The 21,043-nt window shown below is 45.9% G+C and overlaps 2 protein-coding genes across 4 annotated transcripts in view; one reads left to right on the top strand and one right to left on the bottom strand.

The window, feature by feature from the left end:
• LOC134945689 (uncharacterized) overlaps positions 1–21,043 on the bottom strand; it is an 89,216-nt gene that overhangs the window by 50,367 nt on the left and 17,806 nt on the right. Inside the window, exons 1-4 of one of the 3 annotated variants that reach the window (XM_063935133.1) lie at positions 14,623–14,708; positions 5,178–5,224; positions 4,484–4,907; positions 2,944–3,179 (exon numbers count right to left, since the gene is read on the bottom strand). In XM_063935133.1, the coding sequence (XP_063791203.1) occupies positions 2,944–3,179; positions 4,484–4,545 (298 nt within the window). In that variant the 5' untranslated portion in view covers positions 4,546–4,907; positions 5,178–5,224; positions 14,623–14,708. Of the gene's footprint in view, positions 1–2,943; positions 3,180–4,483; positions 5,091–5,177; positions 5,225–14,622; positions 14,709–21,043 lie in introns of those variants that run through there. The other 2 variants (XM_063935132.1, XM_063935131.1) reach the window with 2 other exon arrangements.
• Positions 14,831–21,043, top strand: part of LOC134945691 (uncharacterized) — a 99,196-nt gene continuing 92,983 nt past the window's right edge. The window contains exon 1 of the mRNA XM_063935134.1: positions 14,831–15,351. The gene's annotated coding sequence lies outside the window, so the exon portion shown is untranslated. The remainder of the gene's footprint in view (positions 15,352–21,043) is intronic.

Raw genomic sequence — 21,043 nt, 5'->3', positions numbered from 1 at the left:
GCGAGTAGACTCTGGCTTTATTCCAGTAGCTGCAGCACATGCGCAGGTCTCCAGTAACATGGCGTTCACGCTTATGCGGCCATTTTCTTGGTGAATTGTGTCTGCAGTGCCGGCTGCTGCCGTGGGACTCTGGAGTATAAAGTATAATATATGGTTGCAGGGTGTTGGCCCCCCCCCCGGACCCAGGGACCCATGTGCACCGCACACACTGCACCCATTATAGAAACGCCTATGACCATAGTAAATAAACTATATTTCACATACAAGCACTACCCTGCTGCCTGATTGTAGATCATTTACCTACTATACGCATTCTAATACTGTGCTTTCTGTGCTAGGCCTAGTTGCACATGGGGGGTATTTAATTAGCTGCAGAGTTTACCCCACGGTTAACTGGCGGCTATAATACCACAGTGCGGGGAAAGGCTATTCAATTAAATTGCCTTTTTCCTATGCATACAAATTGTGATTCAGACATGGAAACCCACTGATTCCACATAAACTGCAGGATCAATGGGTTTTTCCCATGCACAAACCGATTTTGTCTTTTTTATGCAGACATTACCTTGTGGATAATGAAGCTGTAAGGTACAGTCCAACTGCGGAATTCAAACGCAGGGTAATCCCCACTAATTGGATTCCCTCGGTTTGGCAAGAAAACCCTGCAGCTAATTGAATAACCCCTACGATTGGGAACTCATGCTGATGGTCTCACAGCTACAATATATGGCGGGATGTACTGGCATTAGAAATCGCTGCAGGTGCGGAATTCTGTCCGATCACTGACTTTTTTTTAAAAGGACTAATCACTTACAAGGCAAAACCATGACTTGTAAGTAGAGATGAGCGGGTTCGGATGTAACGCCAGAATTAACGCCAGTTTGGTTTTATCTGGATGTTTCTTATTGGCTATCCAAAACACGTGACGTCCGTGAGCCAATAAGATGCTGTTTTGAGAACCGAGTAAATCCGAGTAATACCGAACCCGCTCAAATCTACTTGTAAGTGATTGCCCCTTTAACAAATCATCCAAAATCACCCGGCAATGGCACCTCCTGCGATCTCGGACTTCATTACATCCTGCCCATAGTGTTACCAGCGGGGACATAGAGTTTGACAGGTGACCCATGTTTACTGGGGAGGCTGCCGTGTCCCAGTTGAAGCACAATGTCTCAAAGCTTCTTCCAAGGCACCCCACTCAGTTATCCCCCTCCCTTCAATATTGGTGTCTGCCCAATTTATCTTGTTGTCCGTAAGCATCAGCCTATCCCTTAATAGCCTGGCGATGGTTGCTGTGGCATAGGGAACCCCAGACTCACTGCTTACACTGTCAGATCGCATCTCTATGCTTCCAGTCGGTACAAGTAAACACACGCAAATGTTTTTTTACCTGAATGTATTATGGGTTGCATCCCACTCAGGGGGGGTTTCAGATCTGATTGCTGGGCTGCTAATTTTGCTGTCCTGCGATCAGATAGTCGCCGCCTCCAGGGGGAGTGTATATTCGCCGTACAAGTGTGCGATCTCATGTGTACGCCGAGCTGCGAAAATCCACTTTGTGCAGTGTGCGCGCGACCCAGGACTTACTCCTCCAGTGCGATGAGACCAGGCGGATCGGGGCCGGAGCTGACGGCAGACACCCTCCCTGAAAACGCTTGGGAACGCCTGCGTTTTTCCGGACACTCACAGTAAACGGTCAGTTGCCACCTGCAAACGGCCTCTTCCTATCAATCACCTTGCGAACGCTCGTGCAATCAGACTTTTTGCACCATCCCGTTGCTAACCAGCAATGCCCGTTGTTGTTGTCCGACGCGTGTGCGCACTGCTGTGCTTATACATGCACAGTTAGGACCTGATCGTTCGCTGTGCGAAAAACGCACAGCAGCGATCGGATCTGAATCACCCCCTCAGTATGTGTGTTTTGCTACGTTCATTTGGCGCACAAATGCGTCCAATTTTAGAGGAGCCCCGTTATCTCAGTCAGTCTATATGTGCTGTAGGTTCCCAACACGATCTCTCAAGTCATTTTCACAGATAATTACAAAATTAAAATGGGCATTAGCAGAATAGTAGCAATATAACAAAGAATATGTCGATCTCTTATGTTAAAGTGAAAATCTGCTATGGAGAACTAAGGGATCTATAAGCCAGAAGGCTGCAAAACGTCTGATTATGGGGTCATTCTATCAGTTTATGTCAACATGGACTATATAGTTAAAGGGCCGGGGTTTCTCTAATCCTACAGTAATTTACGTATTAGAGACAAAATAAAATTAGGAGGCAGGAATGTTACATATCGTCTGGCAGCTGGAAACACTGAGGGTAATTCCAAGTTGATCGCAGCAGGAAATTTTTTAGCAGTTGGGCAAAACCATGTGCACTGCAGGGGAGGCAGATGTAACATGTGCAGAGAGAGTTAGATTTGGGTGGGTTATATTGTTTCTGTGCAGGGTAAATACTGGCTGCTTTATTTTTATACTGCAATTTAGATTGCAGATTGAACACACCCCACCCAAATCTCTCTCTCTCTGCATATGTTATATCTGACCCCCTGCAGTGCACATGGTTTTACCCAACTGCTAACACATTTGATGCTGCGATCAACTTGGAATTACCGCCACTGCCTCTTCCTGACTGAAGCCCAGCAACATTCCAATATGTTTATGGAGTGTGGGAGGAAACTGGAGCGCTCAGAGGAAACACATGCAAACATACAAACTCCCTATATAAAGGGACATGGCAGGAAGACCTCAATGCTGTGAGACAGCAAGCTAACCACTGTGCTACTGTGTCGATCAACCAAAATGACTCAATGAATGTGTTAAATGGCTGTGACACACATTATACAGATCCAGGGCTGCCATTAGAAATGAATTCATTATTGAGACACCTCCCAGACCCCTGTAATGCAGTATCAATAACCAGCGCCTGTTTAACCCTTACCTTTAATGCTCTTGCAGTAATCCACATATTGCTGCATGTGATGTATAGATCTGTGTGACTTCTGGGAGTGGTACAATATGACACACAGGGATTTGTCCATCACCATATCTCGCCAGTTACATTCGTTGGGGAGCGGGAGCGGCTCGCAGGTCACCTTATTTCTCCTCAGAAGCTCTTGCAGCCATGTTATATCAGTACTAGCCCAGTGCAAGATCCCCGCTCTTCTCTCTGTGTGACTGGAATTATTACACATAGATAATAAAAATCTATTTTACACAATTCTTGCAGATCTCTTTCACAGGCAACTGTCCATGAAGGTCTCTGTAAATGACTACACAATTACAATTAATCCATCACACAATGGGGGTAATTCTGAGTTGATCGCAGCAGCAAGTTTGTTAGCAATTGGGCAAAACCATGTGCACTGCAGGGGGGACAGATATAACATGTGCAGAGAGAGTTAGATTTGTGTGGGGTGTATTCAAACTGAAATCTAAATTGCAGTGTAAAAATAAAGCAGCCAGTATTGACCCTGCACAAAAACAAAATAACCCACCCAAATCTAACTCTCTCTGCAAATGTTGTATCTGCCTCCCCTGCAGTGCACATGGTTTTGCCCAATTGCTATCAAACTTGCTGCTGTGATCAACTCAGAATTAGGCCCAATGGCAGATATAACCAGGGCCGGTTCTTGCCCTTTCGGCGGCCCGGGCAAAATTTAGGGGCGTGGCTTAACATGGGGGCGTGGTCAGTCACGCCCCCCATTTGTAGCGCCGCTGGGGGAAAAAAGAAAAGAAAAAAAAAGTATACTTACTGTACCCCGCTCCTGCAGACCGGCGCCGCTCTTCTCCTCTGATCTATGGGAGAGACGTCAGTCATGACGTCTCTCCCATAGCACAGCATAAGCGCTAGAGGTCAATTATGACCCCTAGCGTCTATGCCACAATGCTGTGCGGTGCGCGATGACGTCATCGCGCACCGCACACCAAAGGTCCTCTCCATGAAGGGAAACTAGACGCTTAGCGTCTGATTCCCTTCAGAGCGGGGGAGGACCAGCGCCACGAAGGGAAACCAGACGCATAGCGTCTGGTTCCCTTCTCACAGCGGGAGGGGGGGCACAGCAGGGGGACACTGCTGGGGCGCACACTGACAGTGGAGGATCTTGCCATGGTGCGGCGCCCTCCGGATGGCGCCGGCGCCCTCCGGAAGGCGGCGCCCCGGGCAAAAGTCCTGCTTGCCCGTGGCAAGATCCGCCACTGGATATAACATGTGCAGAGAGAGTTAGATTTGGGTGGGTTATTTTATTTCTGTGCAGGGTAAATACTGGCTGCTTTATTTTCACACTGCAATTTAGATTGCAGATTGAACACACCACACCCAAATCTAACTCTCTCTGCACATGTTATATCTGCCTCCCCTACACTGCACATGGTTTTGCCCAATTGCTAACAAACATCCTGCTGCGATCAACTTGGACTTACCCCCAACATGCAGTAATTGTAAATGATTTATATGCTACTAATTCAGATATTTGTCTTACCGTCTACTCTGTTCATGCTCAGTAATTGTGGCAGGATGATCTCTGTGTTGTTGGTTGTCCATGGTGTCTACGTGGAGTCTCCTAGATATTGTCTTTTACCTGGTGCTTCTGTGTCTCTTCTTTTCCTTCAGGGAATAGTAACTGCTGCTTCTGCAGATCGCTGTGTCTCTGCTGCTTCTGCGGAGCACTGTGTCTCTGCTGCTTCTGCGGAGCTCTGTGTCTCTGCTGCTTTGGCGGAGTGCTGTGTCTCTGCTGCTTCTGCGGAGCGCTGTGTTTCTGCTGCTTCTGCGGAGTGCTGTGTCTCTGCTGCTTCTGCGGAGCGCTGTGTCTCTGCTGCTTCTGCAGATTGCTATGTCTCTGCTGTTTCTACAGATTGCTATGTCTCTGCTGTTCCTTCGAAGCACTGTGTCTGCTGTTCCTGCTCCTTTGCATCAGATCACACACAAAGAGAATAGAATTGATATATTTTGTACAGACAGACTAGAAGTAGCAGCCAGTTGACAGATCAGCACAGCTAGAAGTTACTTTCTCTTTCCTCAAATAAACATCTATATATTCAGTGACAGAAATGTTTTTCTGGGCTGTGTCCAATCTAACCCATTATTTGACAAGTAAACTGCTTTCACTTTTATCCTCAGTAACTTCATTGATCGTCTGCAATACTAAAAGTGCACATCCCTGTCTTACGTCTCACCTGAGATCGGGGCAGATGTTCTCTCAGGGCGCCAATAAGTGACTGAGCTGCAATAAAAAGATAAGGGCAATATAAACAGAGATAGATTTTATGATTTAGACCAATGTTTAAACTAGTTACACTTTATACATTCAATTTGCTTAACCACTTAACTATTTTTTCCCCAAAAATGGGTCAGACATTGTCTTATTTATTTTTTTAATGAGTGAATTAGGAATCCATTTCAAGCTTCTCACACTTGCTTACAAAGCCCTCACCCACTCCTCTCCCATCTACATCTCTCACCTTATCTCCCTTTACACTCCCACCCGTCCTCTTCCCTCTGCTAATGCACGCCAACTCTCCTGCCTACGGATTACTTCCTTCCACTCCTACCTCCAAGATTTTTCACGTTCTGCACCCTCAGACTCTCCACCTCTCTGCAAAACTTCAAACGGGCTCTCAAGACCCACTTCTTCACCAAACCCAGCCAAATCTCATCCTAACCCTCGGTTCCACGCTCTCTATGTACCCCATCTGTGTCACCCCTGTCTGTCTACCCCTCCCCTTTAGAATGTAAGCTCTCACGAGCAGGGCCCTCTTCCCTCATCCTTTTTCTTACTTTAATAATCTTCAACGGCACCAAATCCAGCAGTCTTCTGCCACCTGATACTTATTCCAGTGTCATCTGCTGATGTAACTATGTTTATTTACCCTGTACTTGTCCAATACTGTCATAAACTGTAAGTTGCTGTTTTCCTGCTTGATTATTTGTTTATGTACTCTGTAATTGGGCGCTGCGGCACCCTTGTGGCACCATATACATAAAGGATAATAATAATAATAATAGGTGAAGAACATGACTTTGACCCGAGCACTAGGAACTTTATATAAAGCTAATATCCTAGCTAGACACACCAGACCTAAACCCATATGTCCAAGCACACCTTCCATAAACTGCCAATCCACCCTATCGAAGGCCTTTTCTGTGTCTGTGGACAGCAAGATAGTAGGAGTTTGCGTGGCCATGGAATGATAAATTAGGTAAATCACCTCAGTGGTGTTGACTTTTTCCTCCCATCCTTGGACAAATTCTGCTTGGTCATCGTAATTCAGTGTGGCCAACCAGGGTTTGAGACGATTAGCTAGAATTTTCTCACATAGCTTGAAGTCCACATATAATAAAGACCCACAGTGTTGGGTCTTTGCCCGACTTATGCAAAACAGTAACATGAGCTTCGAACATTGTGGCGGAAAGGTTTTTCAATCCCATCAATCTCATGGAATGTCTGGAGAAGCAAAGGCGTTAAGGAGGACTAAAATAATTTGTAATATAAGATGGTAAATCCATCTTGGCCCTCCCTGTTGGAGTTGACTTAATTGCAGATTCCAATTCATCACTGATGATAAGTTGATCAATTAGGAGTCGAACATCAGAAATTTTTGGAAAATTTATGACGGTTAGGTAATCGGCTATCTCTTGAGCCTGTGAAACAGATTGCTTCGGGGAGAGAGGGTCAGAGAATGCGTAAAGAGCAGAATAATATTTCTGGAATGTGCTCTCTATGTGTTCAGTGAGAAAGTTAAGCTTATCATAGGAATCTTTAATTTTGGCTATAAAGGTTACCGCTCTTTGATCATGTAGGAAATGTGCGAGAAGTCTACCAGGTTTATTTCCCCAATAAATATATTTATGATGACACTTCCAGGAAGCCAATTTGGTCTTGTCCGAAAGCAGCTTATTTAAGGCTGTCCTTGCCTGTGCTAGTTCCGTACCCACATTGGGATCTAGGGAGGATTTATGTGAAGTTTCTAAGGTTTGAATTTTAGGTACTGGAGCATTTTTCTGAGCTTCTCTGTTTTATCGCTATAGAGCCTAATTTTATTAGTACCCCCGAACCGCACATTTGTGGGCTTCTCAAGTTGAGCATTTCCGTGCATCAGGAATATTATTAAGTAAAATATACTCATCAATAGTCTTGTATATAATATCTTAATTTTTGTTAACGGTAGGGGTACAACCTCCTTTAAAGTGTATTTATTTGTGTAAAAATGATATCCAATTTTTTACTACGAAAATCACGTTACGCTGCAGAGTGTTTCTCAGGCACGTTCAGCCTCTTTACATTGATAGAGGAAATAGATGATACTGGCAGAGACATATTACTTAGTGAAACAGTGGAGCCTAAAAGTAGTCATGAAAAACATACACAAATTAAACAGTATAATGCCTGGACCTTCCAAAGAATATTTTTAAGTGAGAAGAAAAAGGAACCAGTGGAGACCTGAGGGGGAGGGGAACAAAGGAAGAGATGGAATCACCGTTAGTACAGCAAAATTTTAAAAAATGACATCATACATAATAACAGTAACAGCAAAAAGGATAGAAACAACAGCAAACAAATTCAAAAATTCACCATGGAGCACATGTGGAATCCTGGGACTCCCATCGCCAGAATAAAAATTGCCAGAAAAGTCAAAGAGAAGCCACATAAAATACACTGCTATATATATCCGGCACAAAATGTAATAAACAGTAATCTTAAAAACATTACACAAGAACCTGTCTGTAGAACTGTGGAAGGAAAAGTCATTAATAATAAACTTGTAATAATATGTAAAGAAGTAGAAATGCACTCATCAGACTGCGTTGTACAAGGCCGCCACCTAGGGCACTAAACATAGAAATGTACAAATATCATGAGTAAGAACATTTCAGCCTATCATACACAATAATTTAAGGCAAATACTCTAGAAAACAGCACTCATTAGAACATGTTAAACCTATTATATGTATAGCACCCAAAAAGGGTACGAATATAGGTTAGTAAGGAGGAAATGAGAACCCTGAGAAGCATATAACAATACATGTCAGGTAGAACACTCATCGGGGGGATGTGTGATCGTGAGGGAGAACCCCGATTGTCTGCAGGAAAGCTGTGCAACTGTGGCGGATCTAGGTGAAAAAAAGATGCTATCCAATCTGACTTTGGGGGTCATTCCGATCCGATCGCATGCTGCACTTTTTTGCAACCATGAGATCGGGTCAGAACTGCGCATGCACTGCGCCCGCAATGCGCAGGCACGTCGTTACCCAGCGATGGCCGTCGCTGGGCAACGACAAGAACTACGAAGAAAGACTTTGCAGCAGTGGCTGCAAGAAGATTGAAAGGCAGGAGGCGGATCCAAGCGTCAACTGACCGTTTTCGGGGAGTGGTGATCTGAATGCAGGCGTGTGCAGGCATTTGGAGGTCGAATGTTTGACGTCAATTCCGGTACCTGACAGGCTGAAGTGATCGCAGTGGATGGGTGAGTAAGTCAGGAACTACTCCTAAACTGCACAAAATGTTTTTTGCATATCTCGGCTGCACAAGCAATCGCAGCCTTGCTATGCAAAAAAACACTCCCCCATAGGCGGCGACTATCTGATCGCGCGGCAGCTAAAAATAGCTACTGTGCAATCAACTCGGAATGACCCCCTTAGTCTACTTTAGAAATTTGTAGGCCATCCCAGAAAGCAGACAAGACCCCAGGCTCTCTGAGGGAGTGAAGCGTGCCATTGTGGTGAACAAGGACACTTAAGGGAAACCCCCAATGATATCTTAATTTGTGTTTTTGCAACTCCGCAATAAGTGGGCTCAGCAAAGGCCTCTGTTGAAGTGTACTCCAGTAAAATCATTGAAATCGATGCCATGAAGAGACTGCACTTTACGTTGCAGCAGTTCCTTGTCGATTAAATAATATAGTCTGCACATGATATCGGGTGTAGTACGGGTGACCGGCGGTCTCCTGACCTCCGGTCACCTTACCGACGCCGGGATCCCGGCAGCATACCGACGCTGGGATCCCGGCGGTCGCCACGGGTTCTATTCCCACTCTATGGGTGTCGTGGACACCCACGAGTGGAAATAGTCCCTGTTGGTCGGCATGCCGACCATCGGGATAGTGAGCCGTCAGGCTCACCGAGGAGATCATGTGACTGTCGGTCAGCTGACCGGCGGTCACATGAAGACCACCCCATGATATCATGGGGTTTATCTCCCTGCTCATTTTTTGGCTTGAGGGCTCTGTGAGCTCTGTCAGACACTACACGGGTGTCCAGAACATTCTCCAGAATTTTGCTAAATAGTTTTATGGGGTCGGACAAGGAGGAGGATGAACAGGTAGGTAGTTGGGTCACAGTTAGAAGGGGTAGACGTCAGAAAAAGTGGCAGGCAAGCTCTGAGCTGCTAAATCCCAGTAAATTCGCCCGAGTGGATGAAGATACTGTGGATGGCAGTCAGATTTGACGGAGCTGGCAGAGACTGTTTCCTCTAGCAACCAGAGGAGCGGTCCCTCCGGCACAGAGGGGAAAGATGATAGCAAGTCACCTAGTCAGATTATAGTGATAGGGGATTCAATTATTAAAAAGACAGCTAGGGCAATCTGCTACCGGGACCGCGATCGTCGTACAGTACAGGAATGTTGTCTTTCGGGTGCTCAGGTACGACACATTGCAGACCGGGTAGACAGATTGTTGGGAGGCGCTGGGAAGGACCCCGCGGTCTTGGTGCATGTTGGCACCAATGACAGTGTAAGCAGTAGATGGGATGTCCATAAAAACAATTATAGGGATCTAGGTCGCAAACTCAAAGCAAGGTGTCTGCAGGCGCAGCATACAGGACACTGCCTGCCTGCAGGTACTGTATGTATGCACGGGTAGAAACCCAGGTGGTCAGAAGGGGCTAGGGTCAGCTCAGAGAGTGTAGAGCCAGCAATTCCCTGCAAACACACCGGGAGCTCCGTCACTGTGCATTCACTAGATATGGCCGCCAAGCCACGCCCATTACTGTTTTAAGATATTTTTTTGAGACTGAGGGATGTAATTAGGATCTTAACGTTGTCCATCAGTTTTGCTGTCTGTAGTATATGGCGGTCACTAATGCTATTTGTAGTATATGGTGGTCACTAATTCTGTCTGTAGTATATGGTGGTCACTAATTCTGGGTGTAGTATATGGTGGTCACTAAAGCTGGGTGTAGTATATGGTGGTCACTAATGCTGTCTGTAGTATATGGTGGTCCCTAATGCTGGGTGTAGTATATGGTGGCCACTAATGCTGGGTGTAATATATGGTGGTCACTAATGCTGGGTGTAGTATATGGTGGTCACTAATGCTGTCTGTAGTATATGGTGGTCACTAATGCTGGGTGTAGTATATGGTGGTCACAAATGCTGTCTGTAGTATATGGTGGTCACTAATGCTGGGTGTAGTATATGGTGGTCACAAATGCTGTCTGTAGTATATGGTGGTCACTAATTCTGGGTGTAGTATATGGTGGTCACAAATGCTGTCTGTAGTATATGGTGGTCACTAATTCTGGGTGTAGTATATGGGGGTCACTAATGCTGTCTGTAGTATATGGGGGTCACTAATGCTGGGTGTAGTATATGGTGGTCACTAATGCTGGGTGTAGTATATGGTGGTCACTAATGCTGTCTGTAGTATATGGTGGTCACTAATGCTGGGTGTAGTATATGGTGGTCACTAATGCTGTCTGTAGTATATGGTAGTCACTAATGCTGGGTGTAGTATATGGTGGTCACTAATGCTGTCTGTAGTATATGGTGGTCACTAATGCTGGGTGTAGTATATGGTGGTCACAAATGCTGTCTGTAGTATATGGTGGTCACTAATTCTGGGTGTAGTATATGGTGGTCACTAATGCTGTCTGTAGTATATGGTGGTCACTAATGCTGGGTGTAGTATATGGTGGTCACTAATGCTGGGTGTAGTATATGGTGGTCACTAATGCTGTCTGTAGTATATGGTGGTCACTAATGCTGGGTGTAGTATATGGTGGTCACTAATGCTGTCAGTAGTATATGGTAGTCACTAATGCTGGGTGTAGTATATGGTGGTCACTAATGCTGTCTGTAGTATATGGTGGTCACTAATGCTGGGTGTAGTATATGGTGGTCACTAATGCTGGGTGTAGTATATGGTGGTCACTAATGCTGGGTGTAGTATATGGTGGTCACTAATGCTGGGTGTAGTATATGGTGGTCACTAATGCTGTCTGTAGTATATGGTGGTCACTAATGCTGGGTGCACTATATGGTGGTCACTAATGTTGGGTGTAGTATATGGTGGTCACTAATTCTGGGTGTAGTATATGGTGGTCACTAATGCTGGGTGTAGATTATGGTGGTCACTAATGCTGGGTGTAGTATATGGTGGTCACTAATGCTGGGTGTAGTATATGGTGGTCACTAATGCTGTCTGTAGTATATGGTGGTCACTAATGCTGGGTGTAGTATATGGTGGTCACTAATGCTGTCTGTAGTATATGGTGGTCACTAATGCTGTCTGTAGTATATGGTGGTCACTAATGCTGGGTGTAGTATATGGTGGTCACTAATGCTGTCTGTAGTATATGGTGGTCACTAATGCTGGGTGTAGTATATGGTGGTCACTAATGCTGGGTGTAGTATATGGTGGTCCCTAATGCTGGGTGTAGTATATGGTGGTCACTAATGCTGTCTGTAGTATATGGTGGTCACTAATGCTGGGTGTAGTATATGGTGGTCACTAATGCTGTCTGTAGTATATGGTGGTCACTAATGCTGTCTGTAGTATATGGTGGTCACTAATGCTGGGTGTAGTATATGGTGGTCACTAATGCTGTCTGTAGTATATGGTGGTCACTAATGCTTGGTGTAGTATATGGTGGTCACTAATGCTGGGTGTAGTATATGGTGGTCACTAATGCTGTCTGTAGTATATGGTGGTCACTAATGCTGGGTGTAGTATATGGTGGTCACTAATGCTGTCTGTAGTATATGGTGGTCACTAATGCTGGGTGTAGTATATGGTGGTCACTAATGCTGTCTGTAGTATATGGTGGTCACTAATGCTGGGTGTAGTATATGGTGGTCACTAATGCTGGGTGTAGTATATGGTGGTCACTAATGCTGTCTGTAGTATATGGTGGTCACTAATGCTGGGTGTAGTATATGGTGGTCACTAATGCTGTCTGTAGTATATGGTAGTCACTAATGCTGGGTGTAGTATATGGTGGTCACTAATGCTGTCTGTAGTATATGGTGGTCACTAATGCTGGGTGTAGTATATGGTGGTCACTAATGCTGGGTGTAGTATATGGTGGTCACTAATGCTGGGTGTAGTATATGGTGGTCACTAATGCTGGGTGTAATATATGGTGGTCACTAATGCTGTCTGTAGTATATGGTGGTCACTAATGCTGGGTGCAGTATATGGTGGTCACTAATGTTGGGTGTAGTATATGGTGGTCACTAATTCTGGGTGTAGTATATGGTGGTCACTAATGCTGGGTGTAGATTATGGTGGTCACTAATGCTGGGTGTAGTATATGGTGGTCACTAATGCTGGGTGTAGTATATGGTGGTCACTAATGCTGGGTGTAGTATATGGTGGTCACTAATGCTATCTGTAGTATATGGTGGTCACTAATGCTGGGTGTAGTATATGGTGGTCACTAATGCTGTCTGTAGTATATGGTGGTCACTAATGCTGTCTGTAGTATATGTGGTCACTAATGCTGGGTGTAGTATATGGTGGTCACTAATGCTGTCTGTAGTATATGGTGGTCACTAATGCTGGGTGTAGTATATGGTGGTCACTAATGCTGGGTGTAGTATATGGTGGTCCCTAATGCTGGGTGTAGTATATGGTGGTCACTAATGCTGTCTGTAGTATATGGTGGTCACTAATGCTGGGTGTAGTATATGGTGGTCACTAATGCTGTCTGTAGTATATTGTGGTCACTAATGCTGTCTGTAGTATATGGTGGTCACTAATGCTGGGTGTAGTATATGGTGGTCACTAATGCTGTCTGTAGTATATGGTGGTCACTAATGCTGGGTGTAGTATATGGTGGTCACTAATGCTGGGTATAGTATATGGTGGTCACTAATGCTGGGTGTAGTATATGGTGGTCACTAATGCTGTCTGTAGTATACAGAGGTGTGGATCATAGGGTCGACCAAACTTAGGTCGACTACTATTGGTTGACAGTAAGAAGGTCAACAGGGACTCTAGGTCGACATGTACTAGGTCAACATGACAGAAGGTCGACATGACTTTTTTATTTTATTTTCTGTCGTTTTCTCCTTAGAGTGACCGGGAACCCCAATTAGTGCGCTATGTCCCCTCGCATTGCTCTCCATGCTTTGGGCAAGGTGCCTGGCCCCACTACCGGTGCGCTCTGTATAGGTTACCATTCCCAATCATAGTCCACGTAGATCGTAAAGTATGAAAACGTTAAAAAAATTAAAAAAATTGTGAAACTCATGTCAACCTTCTGTCATGTTGACCTAGTGCATTTCGACCTAGAGTCCCTGTGGATTTAGAAACCATGTCACCCTAATTAGTGTCGACCAATATTGGTCAACCTAGACATTGTCGATCTAAGTGTGGCCAACCTAGAGACCGGATAGCAGTATACAGGGGTCACTAACTCTGTGTGTAGTATATGTAGGTCACTAATGCTGTCTGTATTTTACAGTGGTCACTAATGCTGTCTGTATTATACAGGGGTCACTAATGCTGTCTGTATTATACAGGGGTCACTAACGCTGTCTGTATTATACGGGGGTCACTAACGCTGTCTGTATTATACGGGGGTCACTAACGCTGTCTGTATTATACGGGGGCCACTAACGCTGTCTGTATTATACGGGGGTCACTAACGCTGTCTGTATTATACGGGGGTCACTAACGCTGTCTGTATTATACGGGGGTCACTAACGCTGTCTGTATTATACGGGGGTCACTAATGCTGTCTGTATTATACGGGGGTCACTAATGCTGTCTGTATTATACGGGGGTCACTAATGCTGTCTGTATTATACAGGGGTCACTAATGCTGCCTGTATTATACAGGGGTCACTAATGCTGTCTGTATTATACAGGGGTCACTAATGCTGTCTGTATTATACAGGGGTCACTAATGCTGTCTGTATTATACAGGGGTCACTAATGCTGTCTGTATTATACAGGGGTCACTAATGCTGTCTGTAGTATACGTGTATCCTATAGGTTAAGCATGACCTGGATCCACTGGGATGGGGGGAGGACGCAGTGATGCGTTGGGGGTGGCAAAGCAAATTGTTGCACCTGGGCCCACTGCTCACTAGTTCCGCCACTGCACTTGTTCACTCAAATTATACTTGTTACTGTCAGTACATTAATTGAGGCTGGGTTTGATGACCATATACATCAGGTGTTAGAGATTATGCTTTGCATATACTGTAACTAGACTTACCATACTATCGCTTTAAACCTGGACACTCATGAATTACACAGGCTTTGTGGCTGGCTTAATTCAAGCATGCATTTTACCTGGTTTTAATCAGCCACAGAACCTGTGTAATTCAAGAGCGTCCCAGTTTAAAGAGATAGTAGGGTAAGCCTATATATACACTGCTTTATATTGTTCCTTACAATTAGGACATCACTTGCAGAGATATCATCAGTCTTCCCATTACGGTTTCCAGCAGAGTGTTTTTATCGCAGGGTCCCCCATGGAGCTAAGTGTTATACAGCCGTGTACTACTGTGGTGCTCAAGAACAGTGATAAGATGGCACAGCGCATGCGCAGACTAAGTGTAGGTGGCCATCTTGGTAAAGGAAGATGCCACCCAGGTCAGCAGCAGTGGCACATCGGGCTGCTACTAAGTGGCAGAAGCCTCTATCCCCAGCACCGCTGCTTTGTGCTGGACTGTTGAGGGTCCAGGGAGGTGGCATGATGAGTGATTGCTCTGATTGCCACCCCCCTGATCCACCCCCAGCTGAGTAGCATGGGCAGCCACCCCCCAGTACACGGTACAGTGCTGAGCAGGCCCGGCGCTACCCGCTCAGCGAAGGGATGCAGTGCAGGGAGGCGCTGGGACAGAGAGGCGCTTTCCCTGCTCTGAATCCCTTCACTGCTGCGCCGTCCTGTGACTCCTGTCCCCCCTGCTGCTGCTGTGTCTGTCACTGTATGACAGTCACTGGCAGCAGCGTCTGCAGAATCAAAAACCTCCTGCCTCCCGTCCCCGTGTGACAGCGGCTGAGTACGGGACAGACGGGGGCGGAGCTTAATGGGCCGAAAGGGGGCGGGGCTAACCGGGACAGAAGGGGCGGAGCTACACTGACCAGGCTGCACTGCAGTACAGAGGGAGACTGGCTTAGGTAAGTGGTGTGTGTGGGTGGGTGTGTATGTGTGTGTGCATATGGTGGGTGGGTGTGTATGTGTGTGTGCATATGGTGGGTGGGTGTGTATGTGTGTGTATATATGTGTGAATTGTGTGTGTGAGGTATGTCTGCGTACGCGCACTTTATGGACGCTAGTACTGGGGGGGGCATTACGTATAAGGACGCTACTACTACAGGGGGGCATTACGTGAAACTACGCTACTACTGGGGTGGCCATTATTTATAAGGACGATACTACTACTAGGGGGGAATTACGTATAAGGATGTTACTACTACTGTGGGTGCACTACGTATAAGGATGCTACTACTACAGGGGGGGCTTTACGCGTAACAACGCTACTACTACTGGGAGGGTGCATTACATATAAGGACGCTACTACAGGGGGGGCATTACGCGTAACAACACTACTACTGCTGGGGGGGGGGCATTACTTATAAGGACGCTACTAGTACTACGGGGGAATTACATATAAGGAGGCTTCTACTGGGGGTGCATTATGTAAAAGGACGCTACTACTACTGTGGGGCATTACGTATATGGATGATACTACTATTATGGGGAATTACGTATAAGGACGCTTTTACTACTGGGGGTGCACTACGTATAAGGACGCTACTACTGCTGGGGGGGGGGCATTACGTATAAGAACGCTACTACTACTTGGGGGCATTATATATAAGGACGCTACTATTACTCGGGGGGCATTACGTATAACAATGCTACCACTACTAGAGGGGCATTACGTATAAGGATGCTACTACTGGGGGGGCATTATGCATAAGGACGCTACTACTACAGGGGGGGGGGCATTACATGTAAAGATGCTACTACTGGGGGGGCCATTACGTATAAGGACGCTACTAGTACTGTGGGGGGGGCATTACGTATAAGGACGCTACTACTACTAGGGGGGAATTACGTACAAGGACGCTTCTACTACTGGGGGTGCACTACGTATAAGGACGCTTCTACTACTGGGGGGGGGGGGCATTACGTATATAAGGACGCATCTACTACTGGGGGTGCACTACGTATAAGGATGCTACTACTACTCTGTGTGCATTATGTATAAGGATGCTACTACTACTGTGGGTGCATTATGTATAAGGATGCTACTACTACTGGGGGGCATTATGTATAAGGGTGCTACTACTACTGGGGTGCATTACATATAAGGACGCTACTACTACGGGTGGGGCATTACGTATAAGATTAATAAGATTGTGCTACATTGTGGCGTAATTTTAAATGGGGGTACTATTGTGTGGCCATGCCCCTTAGTTGTGAGACCACACCCCTTTTCCCGGCGCACGCCAACGGAATATGGGAGGGCGCAATTTTATAGTTTGCAGGGGGGCGCCGAACACCCTAGCACCGGCCCTGGTGCTGAGCATACTTTGCTTTTACCCAAAAAAAATCTAGGGGGTGTGGTCACGCTATTAACGATTATAACGTATGTTCCTGAATAGGTGTAGGGGCAGTATATTTGATACTCTCATAGTCGTACCTTTTCTTAAGATCTTCCTGGTATTCACAGGAAGGGGAGGTCGATCAATGTACTGTAATCAAGCGTTAGGTAGTTCCCAAAAGTACAATTCACTTTATGTATAATAATAGGGTGCACAGAGGCCCTTCTGCGACAATTGCCGTCGGCAATATCAATATTACAATCAATTAGTTCAGTGCTTTTCTTATAACAACAATTACGTATAAACAATAAAGGAACGTTTTATTTCACGGCAACCGACGATCTCAGCAAATCTATGTCCTAGAAGGGTAGAATGTTTAGATTATCTGCAACAAAAGAATCAACATTGAACAACCCAAATGGATACAATTACTGTAAGCAATTTAAATAAAAGCAATGTTGTAACAATGAAGACCTCTCCGTGGTTCCCACTGTATCTAGATTTAGGTCTATATCTAACAATGTTACTCTCCCCTTAAATGTCTATACTGCGCAGTGACTAATGACCGATACGTTGGTGCACATGAAGCATACTTGTCTACCTCATCCTCTCCATGAGGGAGAAAATGCTCTGTTCCTGGACTTTCCTGGTAATGTATGATTGCCATCACCTGTGGTGAGCTAGGTAATGGATAAGAAAGGTGTTTCACCACATGTGATGGCAATCATACATTACCAGGAAAGTCCAGGAACAGAGCATTTTCTCCCTCATGGAGAGGGTCAGATAGGCAAGTATGACATGAAGTCTCGTATGAGTCAAGATATTAAAGTAAAATACATGCAGCTGATTCCCTTTTTGTCCGGTGGGATTTATCCTAAATAAATGTTCTGTATGCTTCCTTTGTTAGCTGTAGCGTAATCAAGTTCTGTCGCTCTCAAGGCTGAATGGCTCCCACTAAAATGCAGTGTCTGGAAGCTGAAATGTATCCTGCATTAAATGTCTTACATCTGTTTTCAATTATCAGTGATGAGCGTTGCTAGACTGTGCTACCCTAGTACTTCAGCAATGGGTCTGAGGACACTGAGGCCAATTATTTATATTCATTCTAGTTCACTGACTGATATGGATACTAATTCTCTGTGTTTACACTGTACAGAGGTAAGTCTATCACTCTGCACAAAGGCCCTCATTCCGAGTTGTTCGCTCGTTATTTCGTTTCGCTTCAGAGCGATTAGTCGCAAACTGCGCATGCGCAATGTTTGCAGTGCGCCTGCACCAAGTAAATTTGCTCAAAAGTTTGGTATTTTACTCACGGCGTAACAAGGTTTTTTCATTGTTCTGCTGATCGTAGTGTGATTGACAGGAAGTGGGTGTTTCTGGGCGGAAACTGGCCGTTTTATGGGAGTGTGCGAAAAAACGCAGGCCTTTCAGGGAAAAACGCGGGAGTGTCTGGAGAAACGGGGGAGTGGCTGGCCAAACGCTGAGTGTGTTTGTGACGTCAAACCAGGAACGAAAAGGACTGAACTGATCGCAGTGTAGGAGTAAGTCTCGAGCTACTCAGAAACTGCTAAGAATTTTCTATTCGCTATTTTGCGAATCTTTCGTTCGCTATTCTGCTAAGCTAAGATTCACTCCCAGAGGGCGGCGGCTTAGCGTGTGCAATGCTGCTAAAAGCAGCTAACGAGCGAACAACTCGGAATGATGGCCAAAATCCGATTGCTACAATTGGCTGACTGGTTTTACACTTCTTAACACAGGGGGTCATTCCAAGTTGATTGCTAGCTGAAAATGTTCGGTGCGCATCGATTATGCAAAAAAAAAACCCCAGCACTTCTGCGCATGAGTATGCGGCGCAATGCGCATGCGCGTCGTACTTTCACAATGGCCGATGTAGTTTCACACAAGGTCTAGCAAAGCTTTTCAATCGCACTGCTGGCCGCGGAGTGATTGACAGGAAGTGGGTGTTTCTGGGTGTCAACTGACCGTTTTCAGGGAGTGATCGAAAAAATGGAGGCGTGCCCGGAAAAAGGCAGGAGAGGCTGGGCGAACGCAGGGCGCGTTTGTGACGTCAAATCTGAAACTAAACAGTCTGAAGTGATCGCAAGCGCTGAGTAGGTCTGGAGCTACTCTGCTAAGCTAACATACACTACCAGAGGGCGACGGCTTAGCGTTTGCACAGCTGCTAAAAACAGCTAGCGAGCGATCAATTCGGAATGACCCCCAAAGGGTAGTACTGTCCCCTTCACTGATGACAGCCACTTTAACTAAGAAGTCTCCTCCTATGTTACTGGGAGCTGTATTGCCTGTAGTATGGTGAGGTAATGGGATACATTCCCTTCACTACGGTGCCGCTGTATAATAATGTATAGTGGGCTAAATCCCCTTCACTGCATGGCCCTTTGCTGACAGAGTCTAGATGAATCCACCCCTTAACCAGAACCGGATTAAGGGGGAGGGGGGCCCTGAGGGTATGTACCCCAGGTGCCCCTTTCCAAAAGGGCCCCCTGCCACAGCACAGATCAGATCTTTGTTCCGATCCGATCTGTGGTGCTGCGCTCCGGTTCGCACAGACAGGACAGCTGAGTGACGGCTAAGCTGTCCAATAATGAATGACTGAAGTCAGTGGCGGTTCTTGCCATGGGCAAGCGGTACTTTTGCCCGGGGCGCCGCCTTCCGGAGGGCACCGGCGCCATCCGGAGGGCGCCGCACCAGGGCAAGATCCGCCACTGTGCCCCCCGCAGTGCCCCCCCCGCTTTGAAGGGAACCAGACGCGTAGCATCTTGTTTCCCTTCATTGAGAGGACCTTAGTTGTGCGGTGCGCGATGACGTCATCGCGCACCGCACAGCAAAGGTCCTCTCCATGAAGGGAAACTAGACGCTACGGTCTAGTTTCCCTTCATGTAGAGGACCTTTGCTGTGCGTTGCGCAATGACGTCATCGCGCACCACACAGCATAGTGGCACAGACACTAGGGGTCATAATTGACCTCTAGTGTCTATGCTGTTCTATGGGAGAGATGTAATAACGTCTCTCCCATAGATCGAAGAGAGGAGAAGAGCGCCGCCGCCGGCGGAGGGGGTCTGCAGCGGTCTGGATCAGGAACGGGGAAGGTAAGTATTGACAATGTTAAATTCCTTTGTCGTATAAACAACCCTTTATGAAGTCTAAGAACACTGTACGCTGTTTACTTAAGAAGTACTGTAATGGTACGCTATTTGCGTAACGATCGCTCAGCAGTAAGCGAGACGCTCAAGCGTCACGTTCGCTCACGGCCCAGTGATCACAGGACACGTTATTGGCTATGACTAGAGTAATGATTCGCTATGGCGTAGCTTACGCTCGAGACCACGAGGAGGTCACCAGCGGTGCAGACGCTCACAATGCTATACCTTTATGTCTAAACCTTATACCAATGAAATACACAGAATACCTTAATGTGAATACAGGGTGTACGTGCAACCTTGTGTAACCTGACTAACTACAAAGCTGCTTGAGCGTCACCGACGCTCAAGTGAACACTTAATACTATAGAAAATACACAGATACTGGTTTAGGGTCCGAAGCCTATTAACTGTATTATATCTAATATACTTGTAAAAAGGGGATAACAGTACAAATGATACACTACAATATAACAAAGACTTCCTAACCACAGAACTAAACAATAAATACAAAAAGACAATACTACACTGACCTAAATGCAATACAATACAATGCTATAATACTATGAGAGATATAAGAGAAAAGAGGAGAGAGAGAGAGACGGAGAGAGATGAGAGAAATTGGCTCACAGAAAGACAATGATTACGGAGAGAAAACTTACGCACAAAGGGTATGATCGCATGCGCCTCGATATCCAGCTCCCGGCTATCAGCAGATAACCGTTGATGAGAGAGTGAAGTTGGATATGGTCGGCCTGCCTATTTATGCCCCACACACAATGCAATCTCATAGTCCCTACAATCCCATTGTCCATTGGCCGAAGGAATTCGGCCCTGCATCATAACAAAAGGTCATAGGGTGATTCATACAGGTGGGCTGTGACGATTTCCAACAGCTCAGGTGGGTGGGAAACTGGGTTTCCCGCCGCATACCTGAGTATGTGTAAATAATAGAAATGGACATAAACTTCTTATGTCCATAACTATTCGCACGAGCGATTAATACGCTCCAAACCAACACCGGAATATTACTAATTAAATACTCTTCTGATGGGTACCAAACACTGCTGTATGATTCCTGTCAGACCCTTCGTACA

The sequence above is a fragment of the Pseudophryne corroboree genome, chromosome 7, assembly GCF_028390025.1.
Source record: "Pseudophryne corroboree isolate aPseCor3 chromosome 7, aPseCor3.hap2, whole genome shotgun sequence".
In the NCBI taxonomy this organism is placed as follows: Eukaryota; Metazoa; Chordata; class Amphibia; order Anura; family Myobatrachidae; genus Pseudophryne; species Pseudophryne corroboree.
This window is presented reverse-complemented; position numbering and strand designations above follow the sequence as displayed.